At 31.5% G+C, this 27,816-nt stretch overlaps 2 protein-coding genes across 2 annotated transcripts in view; one reads left to right on the top strand and one right to left on the bottom strand.

Annotated features, from left to right (window-relative positions):
- Positions 1-27,816, bottom strand: part of LOC130441137 (discoidin domain-containing receptor 2-like) — a 442,354-nt gene that overhangs the window by 230,811 nt on the left and 183,727 nt on the right. The gene's annotated exons all lie outside the window — the stretch shown is intronic.
- Positions 12,185-22,076, top strand: LOC130441139 (prostaglandin reductase 1-like). The gene is made up of 6 exons (XM_056774688.1): positions 12,185-12,362; positions 14,251-14,353; positions 15,456-15,635; positions 15,823-16,096; positions 18,996-19,104; positions 21,633-22,076. Exons 1-6 carry the CDS (start codon positions 12,257-12,259, stop codon positions 21,860-21,862), a joined length of 1,002 nt encoding a protein of 333 aa, XP_056630666.1. The 5' UTR covers positions 12,185-12,256; the 3' UTR covers positions 21,863-22,076.

Genomic DNA, 27,816 nt, shown 5'->3' with positions numbered 1-27,816 from the left:
GAATATTAGAATAATCATTAGACTTAAAATATAAAATGTATTAAATTATCATTTGATTCATTTCATATATATTGAACTGTCCTCTTTAAATTATGACCTTATGAATATTGGTATTCCTATTAGGACCCAGCTAAATGTTTCTCAATAATTTGGGTTTTATGTATTATAGATTCGGCAACATTGGGCTTAGGTATCGTTAATTATTTTGTCAGTATTCTTTTTCATCTTTGGGTATTTGCAATTTGCTTTGTTCAGATTCTGTTTTTTAGTTAAAGGGTACCACACTACACTGTGCACGCAAAATATTATTTGTCAAACGTGACATATCTATATATAAAAATTATTAAGATAACTTAAATGAATCGTAAATGCGGATTTCGTATTTAATTATGATAGTAATTATCGAAATAAGAGGAAATAAATCGAATTATCCTTAGAAAAATCTAATGTGACAAGCAGTTTTCTTTAATGCCTCCATACTAGACTTCCTAATTTAAACGTGCGCTTTGAATTATTGCGAAGATTAAACGAAAGACTTTTCGTACATTCTTACTACTAATAGCTATTACTCAATGTGGCTTTTATCTTCTATTGAATCTCTTCCATAGTTTTAATTACAATGAAATCAGTCAAGTATGGGTCATTGCAATTATACTTGGATTATCAAATCTAAATTATTTCCACTTTTTCGTATTATTTAGTTAGGAACCGATTTTTCTGGTTGATGGACTTTTCTATATTGTTCCCGCGATAAATATGATATTCTTGCAATCCGTTGTTCTATTAGGAAATAGTTTGGTTGCATAATGTTATAGGCCGAGATATGAATCCTTTAGTGATAAACGAATAATAAATTTTATTTGATTTAACTGCTTAAAACATTTAACAAGAAACAATTTATTTAGCATTAACAATATCTAGTAAGTTTTTCTAGGTAAATAGTTTTAGAATTTTAAAAAATTATATTGGTATAAAACATGTTTCTAGTCCAAAGTATGCTGTAATGGTGGGCAAATATTGTTTAGCACCGGCCAAAATAAAATTTTCAAAATATTTTTTCCTGCCCAAGAAATTTTTTCTACAAAAAAACTATAAGTATCATTTCAAAGCATTTGGTTAGATTAGTGTGACAGTTAATAAAAGATAATAGTAATAATATTATTACGATAAAACAGACCCAATGTTTTGAAATTTTACTTATTGATTAATTCATTATTATATTTCCAAAATAACAAACATTGGTATGAAAAGAAATGACGACTATGCGACCAGTGTGAAATCAAAATAAATAGTACGCGGGATGCCACCTATCGTACTCCGAAGAGTGAGAGAAATGCCCGTTCAATTCCATATTGTCAGCCACCAAACCGCTTTATGAGAATATAGTTTTGTTCCGATCCATCAAAGAACGGTCCTTGGTACATTGACGAATTGCGCAATAGAGATTACATGTTCCAAAAGGGCGGTTACCGTTATAGAAACGATTTTGTTTTGTGTTCCAACCGATTTAGTCATGGTTTGAAAACCGCTTCCGGGACGGCCTTTTTGATACTTGGCTGATAGCAAGTAATGTTACCAGAACCGTGCTTAGCCTAAGCTTGTTTCAGGTATGTATTAACCGATTATTCATTTGAAAAAATATGGCGCGCAGTTTAAATTAGTGATAATGTTTGCACTAGACAAGGCGATCTGAAATCTGAAATCGAAATATTGTACAGAATCGATTCGGTGAATCGATTTTTCGATGTTTTCTGTTTTGGTAAAAACACAAACATTTTATCTAAACGCAGAACGAATTTTTCTTGCAAGAGTTCTTATAATCTTGATTTTGACATTAACATTAACTTTAACTTGGCGTTGAGTATGGCCTTTCCTTTCCTCGTCCAGCTTGAATCCTCATTTACTCACTATTGACAATTTAATGAATCCTCCTTATCGTTTAACAAAAATTAAAATTAATCAGAAACAGGACGTTTTCTATTGGAATAATGTTTGTGTCTAAAATCATCATCTTGTAATTTCTGGAGGATTGTAAGTTTATAAGGATGTTATTTCATGCTACACAAAAATTCGTGCTACTGACGACTGCGATAAACATTATGAGATATATGATAGTTAAAGTTATTAGAATTTTTTTGAATAGATAGTGATCTCTAAATTGTATTCATTTTACTTTGGATTGATAAATTCTATGTTTAATGTTAGGAGCGGGATCATATCAATAATATAAAAAATATAGCTACTAACTAATTGAATATTTCTATATATATATATATATATATATTCATAGGAAATTTATACCGACACAAAATTTAAATTTAATTGAACAGGTCCGTAAAGCTCATAAAAAAACCATAATTCACAAATATCATTGCTATGAAAATTTTATTGAAAAGCCTGAAAACATATTTTTAAACAAGAATTGAATGCTTTTGAATAATTCCAATCAATCAATTTCCGATTTTATTTAAAAAAATAATTACTTTACATTCCCTCACTTTGATTTTGTTTTCTTATAATTTGGATTTGCGAAAGATCTGAATGATATCGCTTTCACCCTAGGCACATAATAGTCAGATTTGAATTCCAAATAGGCGGAGAAAATACTTAAAAGTGCATCGAAAACCTTAGATGGAATATAAATGCACTAAAAGGGAGACATAGGTACTGTCAATAGGTGAAGAGAAAAATTATGTTTGCTTCCTTCCTATTCCCACTTTCGTCGGAAAATTGAATTTACTATTGGAGAGAAGTCATTTTCATATTTGAATTAATTTGAAAAAGTTTTCTAATAAGTGAAGGATTCGTAGGAAGTTTACACAAAAAGTTGTATAAAAGAAAATTTTGTATCGGAAAAATCACATTTTGGTTAATTTGATTTATGTTTTCCTTGTATTGTCCAAAATTTCTTTCATAATCCTAATTTATGCATCGGCAATATACTTTAGATTTTAAATAACACCATACAAAGTACTAGAGAGGAGTCAAATTGGGGGATCTAGCTGGCCATTCGATCGCATGCAATCCACCTATTGGAAAAAACCTCGTTTAAATAAAATTGTACGTGCAAAATGTGGTGGAGCTCCATGTTCTTGGTAGTAAATAGACCGATCTATCTCTTTTGGATTATTACCATCAGGAAAAAGCCTTTATAATGTAGGCACTAAGAAGTTATTCAAAAAATCTAGATGGACCTCACCATTAAATGTGCCCTCAAAAAAATAACGGCCAATAATTTTATCGTTAATGAAATCAGCCCAAACACTCAATTTTAGGAGATTCAGTGTGAGCTTCACACATCCAGTGAGGATTTTCTCTGCTCCAATATCTGTATTTCTGTTTGTTACTTATCATAAGGAACTATTTTAATTGTGAACTACGAATCTGCGTTAATTCTGTCTATCATCAATTCTTGCTTTCTATCAGGATCATGTAAAGGGCCAAAAATTTAACTTTCGTCCTTTATTATGTAATATATTATAGTAATTTTTCCGAAAGAATAATAAAATTAGATTGAGGATGGACACGCAAAAACATTATTCACATCGTAGGTCATAGTGAATGAAATGAAACCATTTAATTGATAAAAACATTACAATCAATTCCAATCATATATTTGATAAAAAACGCATAGAATAGACTCAACTGACTTCCAACTACGCTTTCCAAGCTTTTAATTGAAATTTTCCAGTCGGTTTTACAAATTTCAATTACAACACAAAATATTTAAACAAACTCATCACGTAACTCACCCGCCTTAATTTAAAATGATTTAGTGAAACAATTATTCACAAATTAATCAAAAACACTCCAATCGGATGCCTCGCCAACTCTTCAAATAGATTTGAAAAAAACAATTTCGGAGAGTTTTCGATTTTGCAATTTATCTGTAATTGAAAGTAATTGGAAAAGTGAATGAGTAAAACGAGTAAACAAGTTTAAAAGACGAAGGAAATTGTGTGTCTATTGCCTTGCTGAAAGTTTAAGTGAAAAGCTTTCAACTCGAAAACAAACATTTGTCAAATGTTAATATATATGACAAATTGAAACAGTAATAGAGACAAATAGCACTATAAAATTAAAACAACTAAAATGTTCAAATCGTCGACCATGTAAGCGTTTGGATTGAACAGCAATATCGATGTCTACTCTTGAGAACGTCTGAATGGCCTTGGTTCTTTGGGCATGTACTACGATCTATAAATCTACGTATCTCCTAAATCATAAATTTTATTGAGTTAAACAAAAAGTATCTTTTCGATAAAAATCGATTGATAAATTAATTTTTGCTATCTTTATATAGTATAGGTTGACCCTGTGAAAGTTACGGATTGTTAACCATTGGGCATAAGCCGCCCATGGCCCTCACTCTCGAATTTTTCGCATCAAATCCGGGAGCAACCTGTATACAACATTTTTTTATTTTCCATTGTCCACTATTGGTTGTTAAATACATCACCGTGTCTTAATAACAATTACAGTTGTATTTAGATGATAGCTGGAATTATTATAAAAACGCAAAGAAAGTCAATTTCTATTTGTTTAAAACCCTTTCGTATGTAAAGTTATAATAGATAATCTGTATCCAAATAAAAACATTTCAAATTTACTCTTTTTTTAAGATATTGGTATAGTTCTTCCAATATCAATCGCAGAAGACAGTTATGTGAGGAACAATCAATACAATCAATACTTCATAAAAACGCGCGGTACCAAATTAAGAAGTGAAAAATAATGTTTACTCCCCGTATAAAATTCCTGAAACATTTAACAAACCGTCAGTCCACGTAGACTTCATGAACGTGTGTCAAAATTCATCATCTCCACTGTTTACAAATGAAAACATCGAAGCCGAAGCGGAAGCTGTCGGAAGGCGTATGTACGTATGTACACAATTTCTTTGAAATATTCCTGCTAGACAGTCTGCGATAAGCAGTGGCGTGGCTTAGTGAGATTTATTTAATTCATAAATTTCTTCAAATGAATAGAAATATGGCGTTATGGATCATTCACAGAACCGAAAAACATGTGAAGAAAAACTAAAATGAGTTGACAAAGCTACTCAAGATTGTATGCGTAGTACAATTTATATTTTAATGTATATTTACGTTTTATAATTTAATATTCAGTCGTAGCAAGTTAACGAGGTATAATAATGATTTTTTTCCAAGTTCTAAATAGGACTAGAATTGTCCAAATAACAAGTTTTTTCCAAGATGAAAAAGTTTGAATAAATCATATATAGTAGTAAATATATAAAGTAGAACTGGAGTCATGGCCTTTTTGAATAATCCTCCCCTCTTATAGTATTAGATAAACTTAAACTTGCGATATGAAATATTTTTATAAAAGCTGGCTGGCTATAATTTTTTGAATCAATCACGTCTTCGAGTGGTAGACAAACAAAACTACTTTTCTATAGACACTATACATATTTTCCTGCTAATATATTCTAAATGATTACTAATAAACAGCTTATAGCCTCTCTATTCTTCATAATAATTTTACAGCTTATTAAACATATATCATAGAAAATTGGGACATATGATTTTTACTTTTTTTTTAAATTACACAAAATGATAACGATATATCTCAATCTGCAATATACAAATTGAAAATATTTCATCATTAGCTAGAGCTTGCCGCCGGGGTTCTTGAGCTGCGATTCTTTTTATCTATTATTTCCGTTGTTTGGAAACCCTAGACTCTGGAGAAATGTCCCTGGAGCCGTAGTCGCGGGATTGGACTGAAAACATATAGAGTGATACAAATTACCAGAAAGACTAGCAGTATTATTTATATATCCTTCAGAATAATTTGACGATTTATGTAGGACAGTTGATTATTATCCCTTGATACTTAATCTGTTTATTACTGTTTAAAATGAATAATTTTAATTCAATCTCTACATTTACCTCATTATCTTCGTTTATTATATAAAAAAGTTTCTGGTTGAGTAGTAAATCACTATGTCTCATTATACCTGAACATATTCTATTCAGTTTAATGTCAAATTCCCACTTGGACTGATCTTTAAAAACAAGAGTTCGTGTTTGCGTATGACAATATTGGTTAGATTTTATATCAACTATTAACGTCTTTTGTTTATGTTCGGTGATTTAGATAAAAATAAGTCAATACATCAAGAATATTCATAATTGTTCCAATATTTCAATTTTACTGTTATTGACAAACATAATAATAGTTATCAGACAAATCAAGCGGAAACTAGAAGCACCTAGAAGAATTGTTGATGTTCAGCAAGTGAAATTTACTTAGAAATGTTCGTAAAATCGCTGATGCGTTTGAATTCGTTAATTGCTTGAATTAGTCACTAATATTCTAAGCGGATTGCTGTGAAAAATAATGGGAATCAAAAAATTTTATAGACAGAATCTTGGGGTATCATCTATTGTTATTAAGTTGAAATGAAACCATCTATGTATGTATCGATTTGGGATCTCGTATAAACTGCAACCAAAAGATTCTATTGTGTCCCCTTTTCTTGTTGCGATACCATTAATTCCACTCCTTTTAAAAAGTCTAGAAAGTAGGATGGCATTAATTGTCAGAGATCTTCGTCTTCTATTTCGTACGTACCCAGGTGTAGTGCTCTGGAATTAGTATTTCACACTTCGAGAGAATGTGGATAGAGGTTTTGTTAGTATTCGTAGATTGTTCTTACTTAGGTTGATACATTCAGCAAATCTACTCTGGTTTTAGTTTCCCAGAAGAATGTTTGCCTGTCTCAGCCCCTGTAGGTTGTCCCAATAATTGGTTTTGCTCCTATCTACCTTCTTTTGTAGTGCTTTTGCCTGCACCCGCTTTAGCGATCTTATCAGCTATTTCATTTCCCTTTGCTCTGATATTTCCCGGAATCCAATGTAGGGTAATTTTATTTTTTTTTGCCTAACTCGTTTAAGTTTTCTAGGCATTCACAAACGAGTTTGGATTTTATGATGTTGGAGCTCTAATAACTGCTTGATTATCGGACAGGATGATGATCTCCTATTTTCGATAGTTCCTCTCTAGATTGAACTGAATACATTTCTCAATTGCATAAATTCCTGCTTGAAAAATGCTTATTAAGTTGAAATAAAACTAAAATAATAGGACAAGATTTGTGCTTCATTTTCCAAGAATGAGTTGACTTTTTTAGAAAATAAAATGTACACTTCTGTTTATTGAAATAACATACAAATCTTGGGACAGATTCTAGCTTTTTTTTTAGCTGTATATATTTAATTAACATTTCTAGACTTGTTTACCAATATTAAGTGGTAAATATTTACAATAAATTTTCCATTTTATCATAATTATTGACTCGGTTAGTGGAGTCATCTTTCAATTTGGCAATAATGGCAGGTTTCTGAATTTCAGTTATTTCAGGAGGCATTAAGTACACTTTTACTGATTTCAAATTTAGTATTGAATTATCTACGTCGAAATTTCTGGAACCATTGGTGATATTCATACTGAATAGACTGTTTACACCACCTCTACACCATCACTCACAATTAAACTCTCTGACGCAAGTTTCAAACTTGGTCATCGAAACGCGCGTCAGACAGTGTAATTGTGAGTGTTGGTGTAGTGGTGGTGTAAGCAGTGTATTCAGTATTGAATTATCTGTCAGTGACATTAGGCAGGAATTCTGATTTACGCAGCCAAAATATAAGTGTATGCTTTTTTAGTGAACAGAAGTATACATATTTTTCGTTAAACCTACCACCCTGTATGTAATAAAATCTTCTCGGAGTCATGAGTTTGACGACCAAAGTAGCGAGATGAGAGCGTTTGCGTAGTCGCCTCAGGTAAAGAACTCGTTGAACTCTGTCTAATTTATCACTGGTACGCCACCGGTGACTAGGTAGATCAAGAAGAATGGCTTCGGTGAATATCTGGGGTCAATTTTCTAACTGTGACGATGACATCGGAAAATTTGTAGTAAAAACATTTCTAACTATAATTCTGTGTAATATAAGAAATATAGTGAACCTATCATGAAACTTAAGTTAATTTGAGTATTGTGGACCGGTTCGTATATTCTGTAACGACTAAAAAAGCTAATGATCGGTGCTACGTCACACAGTTTTGCTTAAACATCAATCGAGACCTAGTATAAATGACAACCATAGATGATGAGAAGAGGTAACGAGCACTTGAACTGTGAAGAGAAACCTGAAGTATGGTTAACTTCTGGTGAGATATAACAGACCGTATTACTCTTGATTAAGTGTCCGCACTTGAGATACTTTGTAACAAGTAATTTACTTCAAATTTATTTACAAGAATTGCTATAATTATAATTGTAATATCAAATTTATGCTATAATAATAATTGTGGTATTAAATTGAAAAGAGTACTCTTAGAGATCCAGATATATTTTAATTTTCTCAAATTAAGGTAAGTATGTTTGACGTATGTTTCCAATATAGAAAATGCAGGTGATACCTTGCAAATATATCATAAAAATCAAAATTGTATCTTAAAAATATTAGTCGGGACAGAAACAAGTGCGTCTCTCCGACTTCTGTCTTACGTTTTTTATTTTTATTTTTAATATTTGCTCTCAAGGTTTCCAAAAAAAGATAGAAATCAATAATATATGAATTGGGGCTACAGAAAGAGTTTATTGGGCTCCACTTAAAGAAGCTGTTTGCTATCTGCTCTGTTTACTTTGCAGTTTCTCTATTTTTGATCCTTTTAAATGTTCATCCATTAATCTACCATCCAACAAATGAATAAAAAGCCGTGAGCAGCAGAGCTCCAACACGAAAGTCGAATTTTTCGTATTTAACTAATACACAAACAAATCTTTCCATAAAATGAATTTCTTGGAAATGATATCAATTCTCAATCTTATTTCTTTATATGGAAAATTTGCTATTCCTCAATAACTTTTCATTTCACAAGTTAACTCTCTCTCTCGAATGAAAGTTCATAATTTCAATAGATCCGGTGGTCTCGAACCCTCTTGTTCGATTCCAATTGACAACAAAGAAAAAATTGTCATAGTGACAAGAAATTTCGAAAATGGGAAATAAAAAAAATCACCCTAGCAACGATCATACTCGTATTATTCATTAAATAGGAGGCGGTGCAGTTCAACAATTACAACGATCAAAATGATTTCGGGCGTTTTGTGCTAGAAGAACTGAAGAAGAAAACTTTGAACTTGAGAAAGACAATTCTTCAACATCACCCCTACTTGCATGCGAAGTTCGAACCCTCTAGTTAAACTTTTTCTGGCCAAAAAATAAGAAAACATAACAAAAATGACCATAAAATGGAGAGGAGTGGAGATGGAAAGTTTCGATCTTAGACAGGAAATCATCTCGCAACTAATTGAACCTACATGTGAAATTTCATTTTTCAGTCGCTTTTTGTTTGACCTGCAGAGGTGAGCAAAGGTCAAAAACCACTTTTTTGCACTGTGACCCCTCGAAATATTCATTTGTTTTCAACCAAACTCTAATAACATCAATCCGCCGCCAAAAAGCCATGTATGCTAATTTTGAACCAAATCGGTTCATTTATATATATATAAACTACAGACATTCGAAAAACCATCATAATCGTGTTCAGGAGGTCTCAAAACATGGGAAAAATGATGTGCCTCCCATTTTTCTTCTAGTCATGGCCACCGTAATAGTCTAATTTTTCCTACAAATCCTACAAATAATATTGAAAATAATCCATCCATATGATTATTTTGAGTTTGAATTTGTCTTAGGTTACGAAGAAAATTGTTATTTATATAACGAGATTTTCAGTTGAATACCTTAGAAAACTTTTGTTGGAATTATTGTAATCAGTGCACGGTTAGATTGTTTTTCAATGGAATAAACCTATTTTTTATTCTGGATTAAGGATGATAATTTAATCGTTCTGAAATTGTTAACATAAAAGTGAACTGAATTTATGTAGAGCAGCAGATGCAGAAAAAGTTGTTGATATTTTTATTAGATTGCTAATTTAGTAATAAGATAATTCCGATACAAATCACATATTGGATCTAACAAGAGCTAATTTTGATTCACTAGAACTTAAGGTGAGCCAAATATACTGATTATTTTTTCTCATTAATTATCTCTAAAATATTTTTTAAAATGATGAAAAAAAATTCTGTACAACTTTGAGGTTTTTTGTGATAATTAATTTAATTTTGATTTATCAAAATTTTATTCCTAAATTAAATTGGAATTTTGAATTTATTTCTCCACATAAAAAACGATTATCAAAGTAGTCAAATTTGATTATTCCAATGTAGCCTTTTTTTACTAAGAAATGTTATAAATATGAACCTATGTCATCTGTAACATTTTCATTTAAACAAATTATTTATTTCATGAATTAAATCTTTTTAAGTCTAGATTTCGAAGATTGAGTTTATTGAATCGTATGAATGACTTAGATTATCTTTGGTGCAGTTTGGATACTTTAAACGATGATCTCTTAAAACTCGTAACAGATATTACAGCTGCAGTTCATCTGTAATGAGGCATGCATTATATTCATCCTTCACAGCAACTCTTTACCATCTTAAGGTCTCAAATTTTCTTAAAAGCTCTTATCGTTGCTCTACGTCAATGGGTAAACCAAAGATGATGATAAAAAATACCGACATCACCTCTTTAACTGTCGATAATTTAAGACCAAATGGGTCATTCTGGAATCCGTTGCAGAAAACTAAAAAAAATTCTTTTCGTTTAGATACTCGACATTCTATAACTTTATGCAATCATTAGTTTAAGGACACATTATTTAATAACTTTTTACATAATTAACGCATTAAATAATGATAAATTTCAATTTTTTTCTAGCAGAGTTGTTTGTGATACAAAAAAGTAGTGTTCCAGACCGCAGAAGAATATATGGAAATCATGATTACTTTTTCTCGAATAATAAACCCTCTGTATACACCAATGTAACCAAATTTACCGTATATCAATTAGCTGAATGCATAAAATATTATTGTATGCGATTCACTTTAGACAGAGCCAAATAATGGTGGAAACTTTAAATATATTTCCTTCAAAATAGGTGGTAATGGATGCTGCTAAACTCCGATAGACATCAAGCGGATTCCACGCCATTTTCACAGATTATCCTTGTTATCCAGAGAATTCATGGTGAATGATGATTGTACTGATTTTGAAAACAACTTACTCAATTAGAAACTATTAAAAAGATCGATTAAAACATTACAAGTTTTTTGAATTGATTTATATATTACATAACTATCTATAGTCGCTGAGATTTAAAAATGGATTTTGTATTCTTGAAGAACACGTTTTTTAGAGTAAAAATGGTAATGTCATCATCAAATCTTATTATTATTATTATTATTATCAAATTATTATGTCTTTAGCAAAGTTCAATTTATTCAAAAGTCATCTAGCATTGTAAAATTTGTTCTTTAGTAAGTTTGCCTCACAATTGTTTAGATGAAAACATATGAGCAAGATCACATCATCAAGTGTACCGTCCATTTTCCACTTCATTATAAATAATTGATACAAACTTTTTTATGAGTAGTTACAATGAATAGTTAATCCTCCAAAGGATTTTGGAAAATTTTGATTTCAACAATAATTTTATTACAATGAAAATTTTGAGTACTTTTGATTGAAAAATTGATTAAAAATCAACCGTTAACGATAAATTCTGGAACTTTCAGGATATATTGATAAATACCTAGTTTAATATAATTAATAATAATAAAAATTTTAGTAGTCATGCCAATTTTTTTGAAAAATGAGTTCACACGCAAACGAGTTGAATAATTATTTATTGAAAAAGAACTTAGCTTTTGTTATTTTGTGTTCTATTTATTCTATTAATATTATAATGGTTATTTATATCAATAATACTTATTGTGATTCATGTTGGTGAAGCTCTGTGGTGGAGAATGGTATATAGAAACATTGCGAAGAATACGAAGATATAGTGATTGAGAAGAGCAATGTTAATTGTTGTTGTTAATATTCGAAACTAAAATATAATTGAATTTATACAAAAAACTGTAAAGTTGACTCTATCTCAAACCAATCATTCAAATTCCATTTTTAAATTTTTTAAAAATTCAGTTATTCTCACACAACAATATTTTATGTTTTCTCACAATGATATCTAACCACATGGATATCTAAACATGAAAGTAACAAACATTGATAAAACCATTATATAAAAAGGCCACATTCAGTTAAAATTACGTTTTACATTTATTCAGTATTAATAAAATAACGTCAAAATGGTGAAAGCAAAAGTTTACAAATTGGTAAAATATTTTGAAGGGTTTCCAAAAAAAACCGATTTGGAGTTAGTGGAAGAGGAGCTGCGGCCAATTGAAACTGGAGGTAAAATAAATGCTTTATAAATGATATTTTTTCAATGAAAAAAATTGTATTGAAAATACAGAAATGTTCAGAATAGTGCTGATCTGAGAAGCCTGCTTATTTTCAGTAATAGTTTTTTATGGTAATTACCAGGACAGATTTTCAAATATTCATATTTCTATTATATAATTTCGGATGGTGTTGTGAGTTGAGGACTCAAAATAAAACTGTCTGAGAGTTTTTTAGAATTCTAACGTTTCGATCTTTTATTTAATCTTATATATATAAACAAATAATAGAAATTGAGTTATAATGTACCATTTTTTGAGGCTTGATAAAGATCAAATAAAAGATCGAAACGTTGGCATTTTGAAAAACTCTTAGACAGTTTTATTTGGAGGTCTTCAACCCACAACAACATTCAAAATATATACTGGGAAAATAATAATATCAATAATGATATCTAATATATCTTAAAACTACAAATCGTTAAACAGTGATATAAAGCCACATCTTTCATACTCAAAACGTTTAAGTATTGGATTGTGTCCACTGCCCCAATGTTAGTTGTGCAGGATAATTGATATTACATAAACTATTTAGATAAAGTCATATTGATGATTAATAAATTGTTGCAAATGGTATTGGATCAACTGAGAACCAAGATGGAACTGATACCTAAATGGTTGTTCTAAATGTTTTGTTTAATCGATCACAATAACAATTCTCTTTCAGCTCACAATTCTAGTTGTAATAATACCTTTATCCAACTATTAACAAGCTTAGAATAAATACGAAAATATAAAGTTTTTGAAAATGTATTGCTATTACCAATAAAATTATGGTTTATGGTTATATTACAATTATGGAGAGTTGACAGTTCAACTATAGAAAAAGAAGTAATAATTCAGTGGAACATTTTAATTCATATCTCCAATTGGGCTATTATTTTTACTTTTTGCTTATACAATGAGGTCCATATGTAAGGAATAAATTCAATGTCAAAAAACCTGAAACGGGTCGATTTTTATTCTTAAATTGACAATTTACAGTATAAAAATACTATCCCCCTCCAGCACCCACTCTCGAAAATTTTAAATAAGAAAAGGGGTCGTGGGCACCTTGTTGGAAAGTGGTGTTAATCCTCTGTTCAGCAATATAAAGATTTTTTAAATTTGGTGCAAGCTTAAGTAAGAAATTTAATTTTTAAAATGACGACCAATCACTTTTTGACAATAACTGAGGCAATTTTGGTATTCTCGTATAACATTTTGTATGACCTCAGGGGTTATTTTGTTAATTTATTCCGTTATCCTACTTTTTAAATCAGCAATATTTCTGGTCTATTGAAAAATACTTTAGATTTTGAATAATCCAATAAAAAGTAATCGAGAGGAATTAAATTGGAGTATCTAGCAGGCCATTCGATCGTTCCACGTTTTCTAATCCACCTATTGGGAATAAATAATTTCTAACTGTACGTAAGTAGTAGTCTCACTCATTCGAGATGAAAGTAATTGATATGTGAGGTTATAAATTTCAAAGAGTAAGTTAAAACCCAAAAAAAAGAATGCTCAGCTTAACTTGGATTATAGTGAGCTTATATTGAGACAAATGTCTAACAAAGGACCGATTGCATTAAATCAAAATTGTTGCATAAAACTAACAACTTCAGTAAAAAATATTGATTAATGAATCCATGTCCTTTCAATAAATTACAGTTCAATGGATTTGAAGCTTAATTTTTGATATATCAAATTACAAGAATGTACAATTTTTATTCAGTTACCATCCACGATATTCTAGATTTATTATAGATATATCCCGAACAATTATCGGAGAAGTAACTTTTGTTACTAAATATTTAGATATTTGAATTTCATTATATCGAATATTATTTCTTTTTCAGAATTTTTGGCTAAAGCGATATATCTTAGCGTTGATCCTTATATGAGAATTTTTTCAAAAAATTTGTCCCTTGGTCAAACAATGATCGGAACTCAAGTTGCCAGGTAATGGAAATAATTTACTCAAGTTTATTTTTATAGGCTAAACCGAATGATCTAATACGAGGATGGTCCCAGAAGTATCTAGCCCAACAAAGAAAGCACAAAAATTTTGGGAAAAAATATATTAATTTTTCTACGTAATCCCCTTCTTCTTAGCCTAATGCGGCCGTTTCTGCTTGATTTATTCGCTCGAACGTTGCAATAAGTTTGCATAATACTCGCCGTTTGTTAGTTTCTCCATTTTCAAGATAAAATTATCCCACACAAATCCCAAAAAACCGACGTCATGACCTTGGCTGCAGATGGAAAGGTCTTCACTTCTTGGGAGACGGTTCTCCCTTTCCAGTCCATAGTTTTTGAATATTCTTTTGTATCAGGTGTGAAGTGATGGACATACGTTTCAACCATGGTTATGAAACGGCGCAAAAATTCGACAATTCAACATTGCGGAAATTGAAAAAAATTGACTTGAAAAATGTTAATTTACCTGTCTTATAATTTATAATAATTTGGGGGTTTGCCAAAAGAGACCTTTCTCAATAAAGGATAAAAATATATGGAGATTTTAATATGACTACTGAATCAATTAAAATTTTGAAAACCTTCAAATCAATTACAAGACATCTTTTTACCACAATGTATATAACTTTTGTTTTTTGTTATATGAAAGATAGCAAAAATGAATTTTTCAATTAATTCGCCATAAAGAGACATTCTGAAGCAAATTATCATAAATTGTAATAATTTATTGGTAGTAGTTTCAGAAGGCTTTCAAATATTGAGTGTTTTTATGTCAAAGCATTATTTCCACGTCATCTACTCACTTCCAAAGTTTTTGTTCGAAACATCCTGTATACATATAGAAGTACACATATTATGAACAGAAATTTAAGTCAGTATTGAATTAAAATTATCAACGGACTAGCAAGAGCAAATTGAACAATATCATTTTCAAAAACTCAAAAACAAAATGTTCAATTAACCGCATGGAATCTTTCAAATTGTTTAATTTACATTTTTATAATGCCACTTGTTAAGATTATTGCTTTTGGAAATAATTATCTAGAAGCTGGTAAAGCATTATATATATCATTATGTTTTACAGAATTATTCAGAGTAAACACTGTCATTTTCCCGAAGGAAAGTTGGTAGTATTGAATTCTGGATGGAGAACATACACCATCTCAAACGGGAAAGTTTCGGATGGACATCCAGAACCATATTTGACCCCTGATATCGGTGACTGTTCACCATCAGTCTGTTTAGGCGTACTTGGCATGCCTGGGTTAGTATAAAGAGTTCACAAATGAGTAAATCTGTTATCATACTGATTCGTTGGAAAAAAAATTTTGAAAAATTATTGTTGAAAGAACAATGTCTAAAAATCATCACTCCATCTAATGATATTCATTCATCATTACATAAACAAATTAATTATGAATATCGCTACAAAAAATATTTGGTGATTCTAGGAATACAGCATATTTCCTATTTCTGAAATTATGTAATCCAAATCCTGGTGAAACGGTGGTGGTAACAGGTGCTGGAGGAGCGGTGGGGAGCATTGCTGGGCAAATAGCTAAGATAAAAGGTTGCACGGTTATTGGAATTGCTGGTACTGAGAAAAAAGGTGAATGGATAACGAAAGAGCTGGGCTTCGATCATTTCATAAACTACAAGACAAAAAATATTGATGAAGAATTAATCAAACTTGCGCCGCAAGGAATTGATTGCTTTTTTGATAATGTAAGTGAAAAAAATTCAAAATCGATATTAAGTGGTATTTTTCTTGAAATATATTATCAGGCACAAATAACTTTTTAATTTTACTTGATTAGATATACAAATTGTTCCTCGCATAATTGTCTTCTGGAATTGATATTGGAAGAAGTATTTATTTATCAGTTAAAACATAATGAACATGAACTAAAAACGTTATAAAACATGAATTTGCAGTACTTATAAATTCACGATCAAATAAACAATCTAAAAAAAAAAACAAAAATACAATTCAAAAATCCAAATAAAACGCTCGTATGAAAATATGTTACATTTTCGAGCATAATGATTATATTTAAATGATCCGTAAAAAATTCATGGAACGCATACCTATTTGTTTCAATATTCATGTAATTGAAATAAAAGCGCTCAAAAATAGTTGCATGTTCGTGGAATTCAATCCAATTTTCAAATTGTATGAGCCGTTATATTCTATTATAGTTAACTGTTTAACTGTTGAAGAAAATATAAAATTGTGTTTGTTCTCTTCGATTAAATATGTCTCTCCTGAATTTTGAAGCAACTTAAATATCAGAGATTCTATCAAAAATGAATGAAAATTTAGTGATAATCCAATTTTATACATCTACAATCGGAAATTGAAATAATAATGAGTAAATCACGAAGCCAAGCAAACAATTCGTTGAAATCTGTGCTTTCTAACGTATTTTCCAAGTAAAATAATAATCCATTAAGTAAATGCAAAGAAGTTAAGTGTATTTGATTTTGCAACCAATCAGCAATAGTGTGACATTTCAAAAGATTTTATACATGTGGAAACTATATATTCACATGTACACGTCAATTTTTTTAAGTTCGTAGAATGAATTTGTTCTCTTCTATAAATTTTTGGTGCCTCAAAGTTTATTGTGAAAATCTATATAATAAATAGAATCATAAGGTTGAGGAAATTGAGGGCTAGGAATTTGGATATCAACTACACTGACATTTATAGTTGTTTGTCTTTGTCACATTATGTGTACGAGGATGGTCCTAGAAGTGATCTAGAGATGGCGGTAATACACAATCTATACAGCATATGTTTCAAGTTTGAAGACGCTACATTGTTTGGCAGCCATCATAGTGAACGTTTTGAGTGAATTTGTAAAAATAGAATAATTGGTCATCAGTATGTTATACAATACTTTTATGTGAAAGGCTTTAACCCAATGAATAAAAAAGCTGAACTAGATTCTACTCTGGGTGACCAAAAGAGGTGACGACTCTAGAAATAATGAAGAAAATACACAAAGCAGTAGGAGATGATCATCACCTGAAAGTTCTCGAGCTAGCAAACATTGTAGGCATTTCAAAAAGTACATCGTACAGTACATTCCATCGAGTGTTTGGCAATGTTTCACAGAAATATAGCCGAATTTTCTAACCGTTTCCTAGCGATGGATAAAACGTAGGTCCATCACTTCACACCTGAAAGAAAAGAACAATCAAAACAATGGACTGAAAAGGGAGAACCGGCTCCAAAGAAAGACCGATCCATCTGCAGGCAAGGTTATGGCTCCTCATCAAGATAATGCACACATCCGTTATTGCAATGGCCAAAATTAATGAATTAAAGTTTGAATTGCTACCTCACGCAACCTATTCACCAGATTTAGCCTCCTCGAATCATTTTCTGTTCCCAGATTTGAAAAAAATGGCTCGGTGGTCAAAAACTTTCCAACAATGAACAGGTGATGTCGGTACTTAATAGCTATTTTGAGGAGCTTGACGATTCTTATTATAAAAATAGTATCGAGCTTATTGAACATCGCTGGGAAACGTGTATGGAGCTAAAGGAGATTACGTTGAAAAATAAATTATTTTTTTCCAAATTTTTTCGTTGTTTTCTTTATTGGGTCAGGTACTTCTAGGATCATCCTCGTATTGTAGTGAGTTTAGGTAACCACACGTCATTTTTTTCGATATTAACTTCACTATCTATCTTTCGCTAGCCCATACTTCCCAGCAAATCCATTTTTTATGGGCGAAGAACTCCGTCCATATTTAGCCGTGAGCTTTAGTTTTAAATAAATTAAAGGTATCGCATGTACACAGTATCTAACAAACCCAAAATCATCATACATGTTCTCAGCATCAAATTGGATAGGTTATAAGTATCACACTTAGGGGTCATTCAGGGTGACTAACTCACAGGCAAGGTAGATTATGGTATGGATGGGAACATATTTCTTAGATTGAGTAACAGAGGAGATTACAGTTTTAACTTGTACAATATCGAATATTAATAAAATGTTAAAGACAATACATTTATACATACAGTTATTTTGTTATTTATAGGCAGTCGGTTACTGATGGCTTCTTTTGCTAGATTGTCTACATTATCGTTATGACTGACTCCGATATGTGCTTTTATCCACAAAAATTTTAAATCATATTTTTTATGCGTAGCTCATTGTTTTTCAGTTTAGTTTTTAGAATAATTTGATTTTAAAAATTATCATTTATACCAAAAAGTATAAAGGATAAAGAGTCCGATATTATGATGAGTTTGATAATTGCGATCACTTCTGCGGAGAGCATGAAGATCAGATAATTAAGTTTGAATTGCAAATCTACAAAGCAGAAATATTTCATCAGATACAAGTTGGATTGAACATTTTATCTTCACTTTAAAATCAAACGATTTCTTTCTTGAACGTAGTAGAATTGTTTTTATCTGTTTGTCAATTAACATTTTCATCTTCACATGCAAGGCTCAAGAATTTCCTCAACATATCAATTGAATAACGACAATATGAGCTATAAGTACAGTATTTTATTTTAAACTTACGAAATTTTGTAAGATCAATAACTAACAATCAATTATTGTATGACTTCATGAATTATATTTATTCTATCTGAATAGGTTGGTGGTAAAATTGCCTTGAACGTTATGAAACATATGAACCTACATGGAAGAGTAGCACAAGTAGGATCGATATCTTCCTATAATGAGGTTAATCCTGTGGACTATAGTAAGTTTTTGAAACTAGTTATAATCACAGATATTTAGTTTCTGAAAATACTACAATATTTTCATTCCGTATTTTGTGGTTAAGTTGATAAGTTGTGCATTCAGCAAACTTTGATATTTTCTGAGACGTGAATGAATGATTAACAGAACATTAATTGATATGCACTGTTCCATTTCTCTCTGTACCTGTCTCCGCTTCTTTCATATGAGCTTCAAGCTTAGACAATCACTTTGTGATCCTACCTATCTTCTACACAATAACAGGTGCAAACCGAAAAGAAACTAAACTCAAAAGTGACTGAAGTCAACAACTGTTTGACCAATTCTTAGTGACATATCTCTGCACACACATCAGACTCAATTGTAACCGAAGCTTGACTACTCTACATCCTTTTTCCAAGTTTAACTATAAAGAATAATAAATTATTTTACGTTAAATCAAATAATCCAGTTCAAATTTCTTTTGCAAATTTTCAAACTATCATATTTGGAATATTGTTGGCACATTCGGAGCTTGGTCCCCAAGCATACCCTGGGGCGATCCAAAATTAACCAGAAATTTGGTTGCTGACCTGACTCTGTTTTACCGATACTACTACGGCAGATACTTTTCCGAGCTATCTAACATAATCCCACCTAGAGTAGCATTTACAAGACCTACTCGACAGGCAGACGTGTCTCATGAACACTGCGTTCGCCTGCAGACCCTCAGAACGTCGATTTATCAAGACTCCTTTTTTTGGAGAAATGCAAGCCCGGAGAAATAGCTACCAAGGCAAATATTTCCCGAACACTACAGCCTACAGAAGCTCAAGATTAATATAAACGAGGATGTACTGATATCTAGTTAACCTAGATTAGTTCCATGTATAAACAAAATATTGCGTTACCTTAGCAACGAACAATAACTTATTAGAAGTGTCAGTGTAAAGTTCGACGTCAAAAAAGTAAACCAGAGTTACGCAATAAATTAAAAGAAAATAGATGTCCACCGAAATTGCGAAAATCGAAAAATTGGAGTATCGAGCCATCATCCAGTACCTGTATTTAAAAGGGTTAAGAGGTAAGCAGATTTACGAAGATATGCTTAATAACCTTGGTGATCAATGTTCTTCGTATGCGACCGTGAAAAATTGGACTGCCAGCTGCAAAAGAAGTAAATTTTCCATTGAAATGATGACCGATCGGGAAGGCCTGTTTCTGTGTCAGTCCCCAAAAATATCGATACATTTCTACGATCCAGAAACACAGCAACAATAGATGTAATGGCGACACTCTTGTTCTCCACAACCTAAGAACTTTCGTGTCTAAAAATCTACTGGAAAAGTTCTTGCCTCAGTTTTTTGGAATTGCCATGTAGTAATCATGATTGGTTTTTTGGATAAGGGACAATAACTGGACATTACTATTTGGCAATACTAACCACTCTACGGGAAAAAATTAAAGAGAAAAGACTCGGAAAGCTATCCAAAGGAGTTTTGTTTTTGCAGGACAACGCTCCTGCACAAAAATCTCATGGTTTAGAGACGTTGCAGGTTCGCTGTAATAAATGTATCCAATTTAAGTAGAGAATACGTTGAGTAATAAAATATTTTGACATTGAAATTTTGTTAGGTTCTATAGTAGGCTAAGAATTTTTCAATATATCCTCGTACCTGGCAGGCACCACTCGAACTACTTGAGTTTAATAGGATTCACCCTCTTGTGTTTGCTTTTTACATGAAAAAATAACAATGATAGTTCCAAAAATAAATAAAATGAAAACAATAATTTTACTAGAACGAATTACTACACTGTTGAAATGAAAAAATGTCGTGATTAAACAAAATAACCTTCGTATATTAAAACCCTTGAGAGGTAGGGTATTGCCAGCAAAACAACAGGTCGAGTTTCTTCAAACCGGTTGCCAACACGTTAAATTCTCCTAATATTGTCCTTAATTGTTCAATTTCAATTAGGTTTATTTTACTCTAGCTTTTTCTCTCAATTCCTTTGATCGCAATTTATTTGTGTAATAGTATAGTTTTGTTCAAATCTCCGATTGTGTTTGTTCACCTTCCAATTTTCAAATATTCTTACTCTCTCCAATGGTTTATACCCCCAGTTTATTTCTTAATTGTTTCCGTAATCTTATTTTCTATTTATGATCATTATTTCGGTATTATCTATGTTCACTCCCATTCTTATACTGTTCATTCCTGCATCTTAATTATTTGAGTTTTATATTCTACTTTTCAAATTTACTATTCAGACTGGATCATCTGCATGCAACAAGCGTTTTTTTAACGTTTATATTACTTTTCACCTGAAATTTGTGTTTTGACAGACAGATGACAAAAACTTGAGTAGCACAAAATAGTATGGACTATTTATATACTTTGATTATTAATATTCAGTTTTTCGATTTATATTGTAAAAAATCTATTGACATGATGTCTTATTCTTTGTAGTGAACGTACTCTAAAAATTGGAAACATTCCACATAGCTAGAGTTACATATCAATTGTCTTATACATTTAACATTTCCAGGTATCGAAATCGAGAGAATAGCGAAAGAAAAAGAGTTGAAAGTGCAATTCGGCTCAGTGTATAGCAACACTCATCAGTGGTTAGCTGGTATTTATCAATTACAAGTATGGATGTACCAAAACAAAATGAAATATAGAGAAACTGTAACCGAAGGTTTTGATAATATGTTCGATGCTTTCTTGAACATGTTACATGGTGGTAATATTGGGAAGGCAATTGTCAAAGTATGAATTAAAAAAGTGATTGATTTCACACTATTCCTTATGTGTTAGAGTGTACGATTTAAGCAGTAGTATTTTGCTTTTATCTTTAAGCTGATTTTTCACTTGTATGATAGAAATAAATATTTAAAAATATACTGGCTCTTTGTCTATCGGAAAACCAAGAAAGTCTTAATGACCTAACCTATCCTAACCTAACCTAATATATGTCTGCCTTTAGGCGCCATATACATTGTAATGATACGGGTTATAAAGAAAAATTAGGAATAATTACACAATATTTACCTGTTTTCCGTATATTCTTGTAAAATCATTCGATACATAATAAGAATATTTCATACTTCCTAGATAGCACTTTGAAGCAAATAGTCGCCTGGTCTTCCGGAATAACTAGACACGTCGCCACAGTTCCACTAAAGCAACGTAGAAAGGTCAATTCAGAATGGTACACCAGCATTTTTTGCGAGAATTGTTCGAAAAAATGAGGAAAACCAATCGTATAAAACGAATCATTCTCCACCACAAAAATGCGATCTCACACACATCAGTTCAAACGATAATTCATAGATTCATTAAAAATGGAGACAATGAAATTTCAATTGACCGGTATAGATAACCAATAAGTTCTAGAAGATATTATAGCAATTATCATTCGTATCATCGACGTAACACTAAGATTAATTTAAACAGATGAAAAATAGAGTACATAAACTTTCTACTATAATATTTCATGAAAAGATCCTAAAAATACTATACAAACTTTTTCATGAAAACTCACATCCTTCATATCTTGTGAAACGAAGTCTATATAATACATCTGACAGTGACTTAGACATCAAACGAGGCTTATCGTCTAATATTAATAATAATTCTAACAATATCACATTACCTATTCTCAGCTTACGGGCAAATCTTCACGATACAATCTGTTCTTACTTAAATTGAAGATGGAACACCAAACAAAAAACCGATCAACATAGTTTCTAATATTTCTCGTTTAAATTGTAATGTATTATACCCTGGCTCGCTTGCCGAACATGTTTTCTATGAGAGTCATTCTATGGATTATGATTATGAATCTACCATAGCAAAAAACAAATACGAAAATGCATGTTTTTAGAAATAACATGTATTACTGATAATGATCAATAGACTCATAAAAAACTGATTTAAATAACCTTAATAATAATAATCTTTGCATATCCTTTAGGTCACAGTAACCTTACTTATACTATAAAAATTTAACTTCATTCTTAACGATCCTACCTAATCTAACCAATAAAAATTCATTCATTCATAATAATATAATATGATAAACTTATAAAAAAATTCTATATCATTTATAACGTGAACCTTTCTAAATTTTGACATATTTTATTTTTAAAAAACAACTGAATAGCATCAAGAATCAACAAGCTACATATATATTTCAAGTGTTATTTTGAATATTGTATTTTGAATCGCATTAAATTTATATAAAATTTCCTGGCGATGGAACTCTAATGTCAATTACATCTGATATAATTCGTCGAAATCTAAGTGACCCTACATTTTTATTCTGTAACTACTTTCACTGAACTATTTATAACCCTAGGAGTTTCGATTTGAGTGGACCACAATTTCCCATTTTACGGTCTCTGCTTGAATTATAGAAAAGTCCAACAATACGATATGTATTAACGCACTTAAAGAATCGAATGCTTCGTCTGGCTTTTGAATAATTGAAAAAGAAAGGTTTTCCAATATATAGACTTCCGTTTTCGAAGTTAGAGTTTTACCTACAGGTTCTACTGATGTAATGGAATACTCTCAATTCGTATTTCTGATAGAATTTTCATTGCTTACTACAAATTTGAATTTATAAGTTGTTTTCTGTTTCTATTGACTTGCAGATTATATTTGAAAATATTAAAATATAAATATTTTAATACTTTATTGACATCATTCATATACATTGAGTACATTTAAAGTTATTTTAGTTAATGCAGCCAGTTAGATCGTACATGTACATAAATATTATGATTGTCCTAATTATAATATATAATTCATCAATAATTACAACATATAACTAATACTCGTACATATTTTGATTATAATTCATAAATTTAAATAGTTGCAAAAATATAACTAATTTATTTATAAACATATAAATATTATGATATGTCCTAATTACAATAAATAATTCATAAATAATATTATATGACCTTGTATGTATGTATATATATATATATATATATATATATATATATATATATATATATATATATATATATATATATATATTTGGGACCCAAAGGATCTTCTTGCTGCGATGATGAGAGCCTAGTATCTACATCTGATCCATGTGGAATTGCTTTAATTGCCAGAGATATTCGCCTTCTATTTCATACGCACCCAGGTGTAACGCTCTGGAGTTCCTTAGTGTTTCACGCTTCGAGAAAATGTGGATAGAGGTTTCATCATCTGTGCAAATCTGCACACCGTATTATTTGCTAGATCTAGCGTCTTCAGGTATTTTTTGAGGCGATAGTGCCCCGATAAAACTCCTATTCTTTTTTTCCAGGATATTGGTTTGGGGTAAGATGCACCCTTTTTCTCTTTGAAGCTTTTTTGAGATAGCGCATATACCATCGGAAATCCGCCCCGCTGAGTCCACACCACAAGGGGCCATCTCTGCCTCCTAGTTGTCTATATCCCATGCCTCTTTTTTAGTAAAAGAGAGGGATCCCTCTTCACCCTGTTTCCATTTCTCGTGAGGTATTCTCATTTGAGAGGTGGAAGGTTTCTCTCTCCAAGGTTGTTTTCACGAGTAGCTAGGGTAGGGTTGGTCTATTCCAGCAGAGCCACGCATTCCGAAGAAAGGTCTGGAGATAGTGGGGTGCGACCCAATTCCCTATGGGAATAGTTCGATACAGAAATCAACCTGCTTCCATTCATCAGTCGCCACGACGTCTTCCAACTTGGATTCGGGTGATGTTTATCGACCTCCCGGTCATTCTATGACCTTATTGTAATATATGATTCATAAAATAAAAGCAGGTTATATCTTTCATATTTAGTCAAAACAAATTGGTTTTGGTATGTTTCTATCAATATTTTTAAAATGTACAAGCACCGAAGTTTCAATATTTCAAGTTTTTTGAAGATTTCTCGATTCTTTGGTTACCTCAAAGTATAATATCATTTTTCTGTACAAAAATGAGTAATATTCAGTTTCCAATAACTTGATGGGTATCCAAGATTTCAAATGCAAAAGTTGATGAAAATTCAGTTATAGCCTATGCTCCTTTTTTATAATATTATAATCATTTCGTCGCATAATGTTCGCCATTCCCAACTCTAGCAGCAAATCCCGTATATGACAGAAACAGTCAATTTAGCAGGTTGTAGAAGTGAACAATATGCGTACATTGTTCCTGGTTTAACTGGTTTCATCGTTTCAGGGTATCTTACGTGTATGGAATTCGTGATCTTGCCTAATTAGACCTTGTATGCGATACACCACCGCACAACCCTTTTGTATCAAATCCTCGCCGCAGAACACGATCTACTTGATAATATACTTAACGATTGGTAGTTGTGATATCCATAGAATATTTGGTTTCTAGTACTGTTTGTGGTAAGCAGAAATTTTGTATCGATAATAATATTTATTACCGATTTGGATATCAATAAAAGGAAATTTGTTGTGGAACGTACTATGAATAATACTTTCCTGTTGTTTTCTTATTGAAAGTGACTAAGCTTGCTTCTTTAACTGGATTTAGATATCTTAATGATATTTTTTATTTAAGAATTTAGCGAAAATATTTCAAATTGTTTTTACACTAGTTTGTATTATGTACCGTCTGCACGTTTGATGTATAACGTCCAGCCTTACATTAAATCTGCTAGGTTTAATTCGAAATTTCAACACAAAGATTGTAATTTCGTTGTTACAGAACTGTGTAAACTATTGTTTAACATGTTTATGTTGGTTTGTGGTATTTTCTTATGTCAAATATTCAATTTATTAATATCTCAACTATTCCTATGCTCAACTGTTTGTTTTTTGGAAAACATCAAAGAAACGTCACCATGGAAATGATCATACTTCATCAAAAGGCTACAACTACGCTTAATTCATGGATTTAATTTAATTCGAACATTAATTAAATATGTTCGCATGTTTTTGGAAAAATGCAACTGTAAAAAAGACAAAAAATTTGACAATTTAGGTATTTTCCCTTTATTACACTACTTTGGAAAATAATTGAATCCCAAATAGCCAAATTCTCAGAAACCCTCATAAATTGAATGTGAATAATATTTAAAACAACGTCCATGCCATTCGGTCTTGAATTATTCTTCAATAGTTTACTAAGTAATCTCTGAACTTCTGAATTTCTTGACGAGGGTTTGTTAATAGACGTCAGCCGTGGTTGCGTTTACAAATGTTTGAATGACATGTGAAAAGGAGGAATGTTTGCTATGCAGGCTTTGCGAATAATCACATTACTTCTTATTTCTATTGTTCAATTCGAGAGGTTAAAGTTTGAAATTTTCCTGGTGATTGTATATGAGATTTCTTTGTTAAGGACAATGTAATAATGAAATAGAAATGATGGATGTATGTTAGTTTTGAAATGCTTTGAAAAAAAATTGAATATATACATACAAATACAATCCTTGTCCCAAAAATATTGATCCTTCCTTGACATCTCTGCATTGGTGTTAGCTTTATCATCTGGTTAGTGACAACCTTTGAACTACTTCCCATGTAATTGAACAACACATTCACATTGATGCTCCCACTACTTAAAACAGTCAGTTTACGGAATTGTGTTCAGTGAATTCATTGCATTAGTTTTCAACCTCCTGTTTGTCTTAGAACTGTTGTAATTTGAGCGGATTTATAGTTAAAGAAAGAGCCAAAAGTCGCAGGAATTTATTTCAAAGCTAAACCTCAATGTGGTGCAAAACACCTTCAAAATGAAAGAAAACACTTTGCTCCGACCGTGACGTGCTTTTTTGATATTGACGATTTAGAATACTTCTACTGTGAAGACTGTCGGTTTACTTTTGATTCGGAACTTCTAGAACCGTTCGTTATATTCAAAATGTACACAGTGTTTACACTACCACTCACAATTTCACTTACTTAAAAAAATTATTTTCCAAATATTTTCAGTCCTTTATTTTGTCTAGTATTCTAGGTGCATTCTTTTTTCTCCTAGAGCTCAATTTTCGTATATTTTTCAAAAAAATGTAAACGAATACTTATGATTTGATAGTTTGTTACAAATTTCAAGTTAATAATTATTATTGAAAATTCAACATCATGAAAGAAGGTTTCCGTCATACGATTAATTAGATCGTATTAAGATGATTTATGTTTTTGCATACATACTTATATGTTTAGAGCTTTGACAATGTTAATATTATATTGGGTAGCGTGCGAGAAGGCCACAGGCACATTTAGAAACCATTTCATGCATCTAGCGCGGAGGGATTCCAACACAAACTCGCAGCATTACACAGCCCTCTGGGAGGAAGGCAAAGCTTCCACCCCACATCAGGGCAAAAAAAAACGATTAGGTTAGGTTAAGGTAGGTTAGGTAAGATTAGGTTAGGTTAGGTTCCACTCCTGGGAGCTGTAAGACCTTGACGTTGGTGGAGTGGCTCAGTAACTTCCTCTCTTCTCGGGCCGTGAAGACGGACGGAGAGAGGGGAGTGAGGTTAAGCAACAGCTCAAAAAATTCTAAAGGAGTAAACCTGGATAAAAGAAACCGCAATCCTACGTTATTAGCCATCGTGGCTATGGGATGAATGGCTGCGTGAAGACAGTCTTGAACGGTGCCTCTGGGAGACCAGGCAACCTCCCAGAGTATCTAGCCTTAGCGAGGTAAGGGCGCGCTGCCTCGCCGGAACATTACGTCGGAGACAGACGGATCTCCGTCTCATGATAGAAAGAAGTTCAATAT

This window comes from Diorhabda sublineata, chromosome 3, assembly GCF_026230105.1.
Source record: "Diorhabda sublineata isolate icDioSubl1.1 chromosome 3, icDioSubl1.1, whole genome shotgun sequence".
Taxonomy (NCBI): domain Eukaryota; kingdom Metazoa; phylum Arthropoda; class Insecta; order Coleoptera; family Chrysomelidae; genus Diorhabda; species Diorhabda sublineata.
Note: the sequence above shows the minus strand (reverse complement) of the source record. Positions and strands in the feature narration are given on the sequence as shown.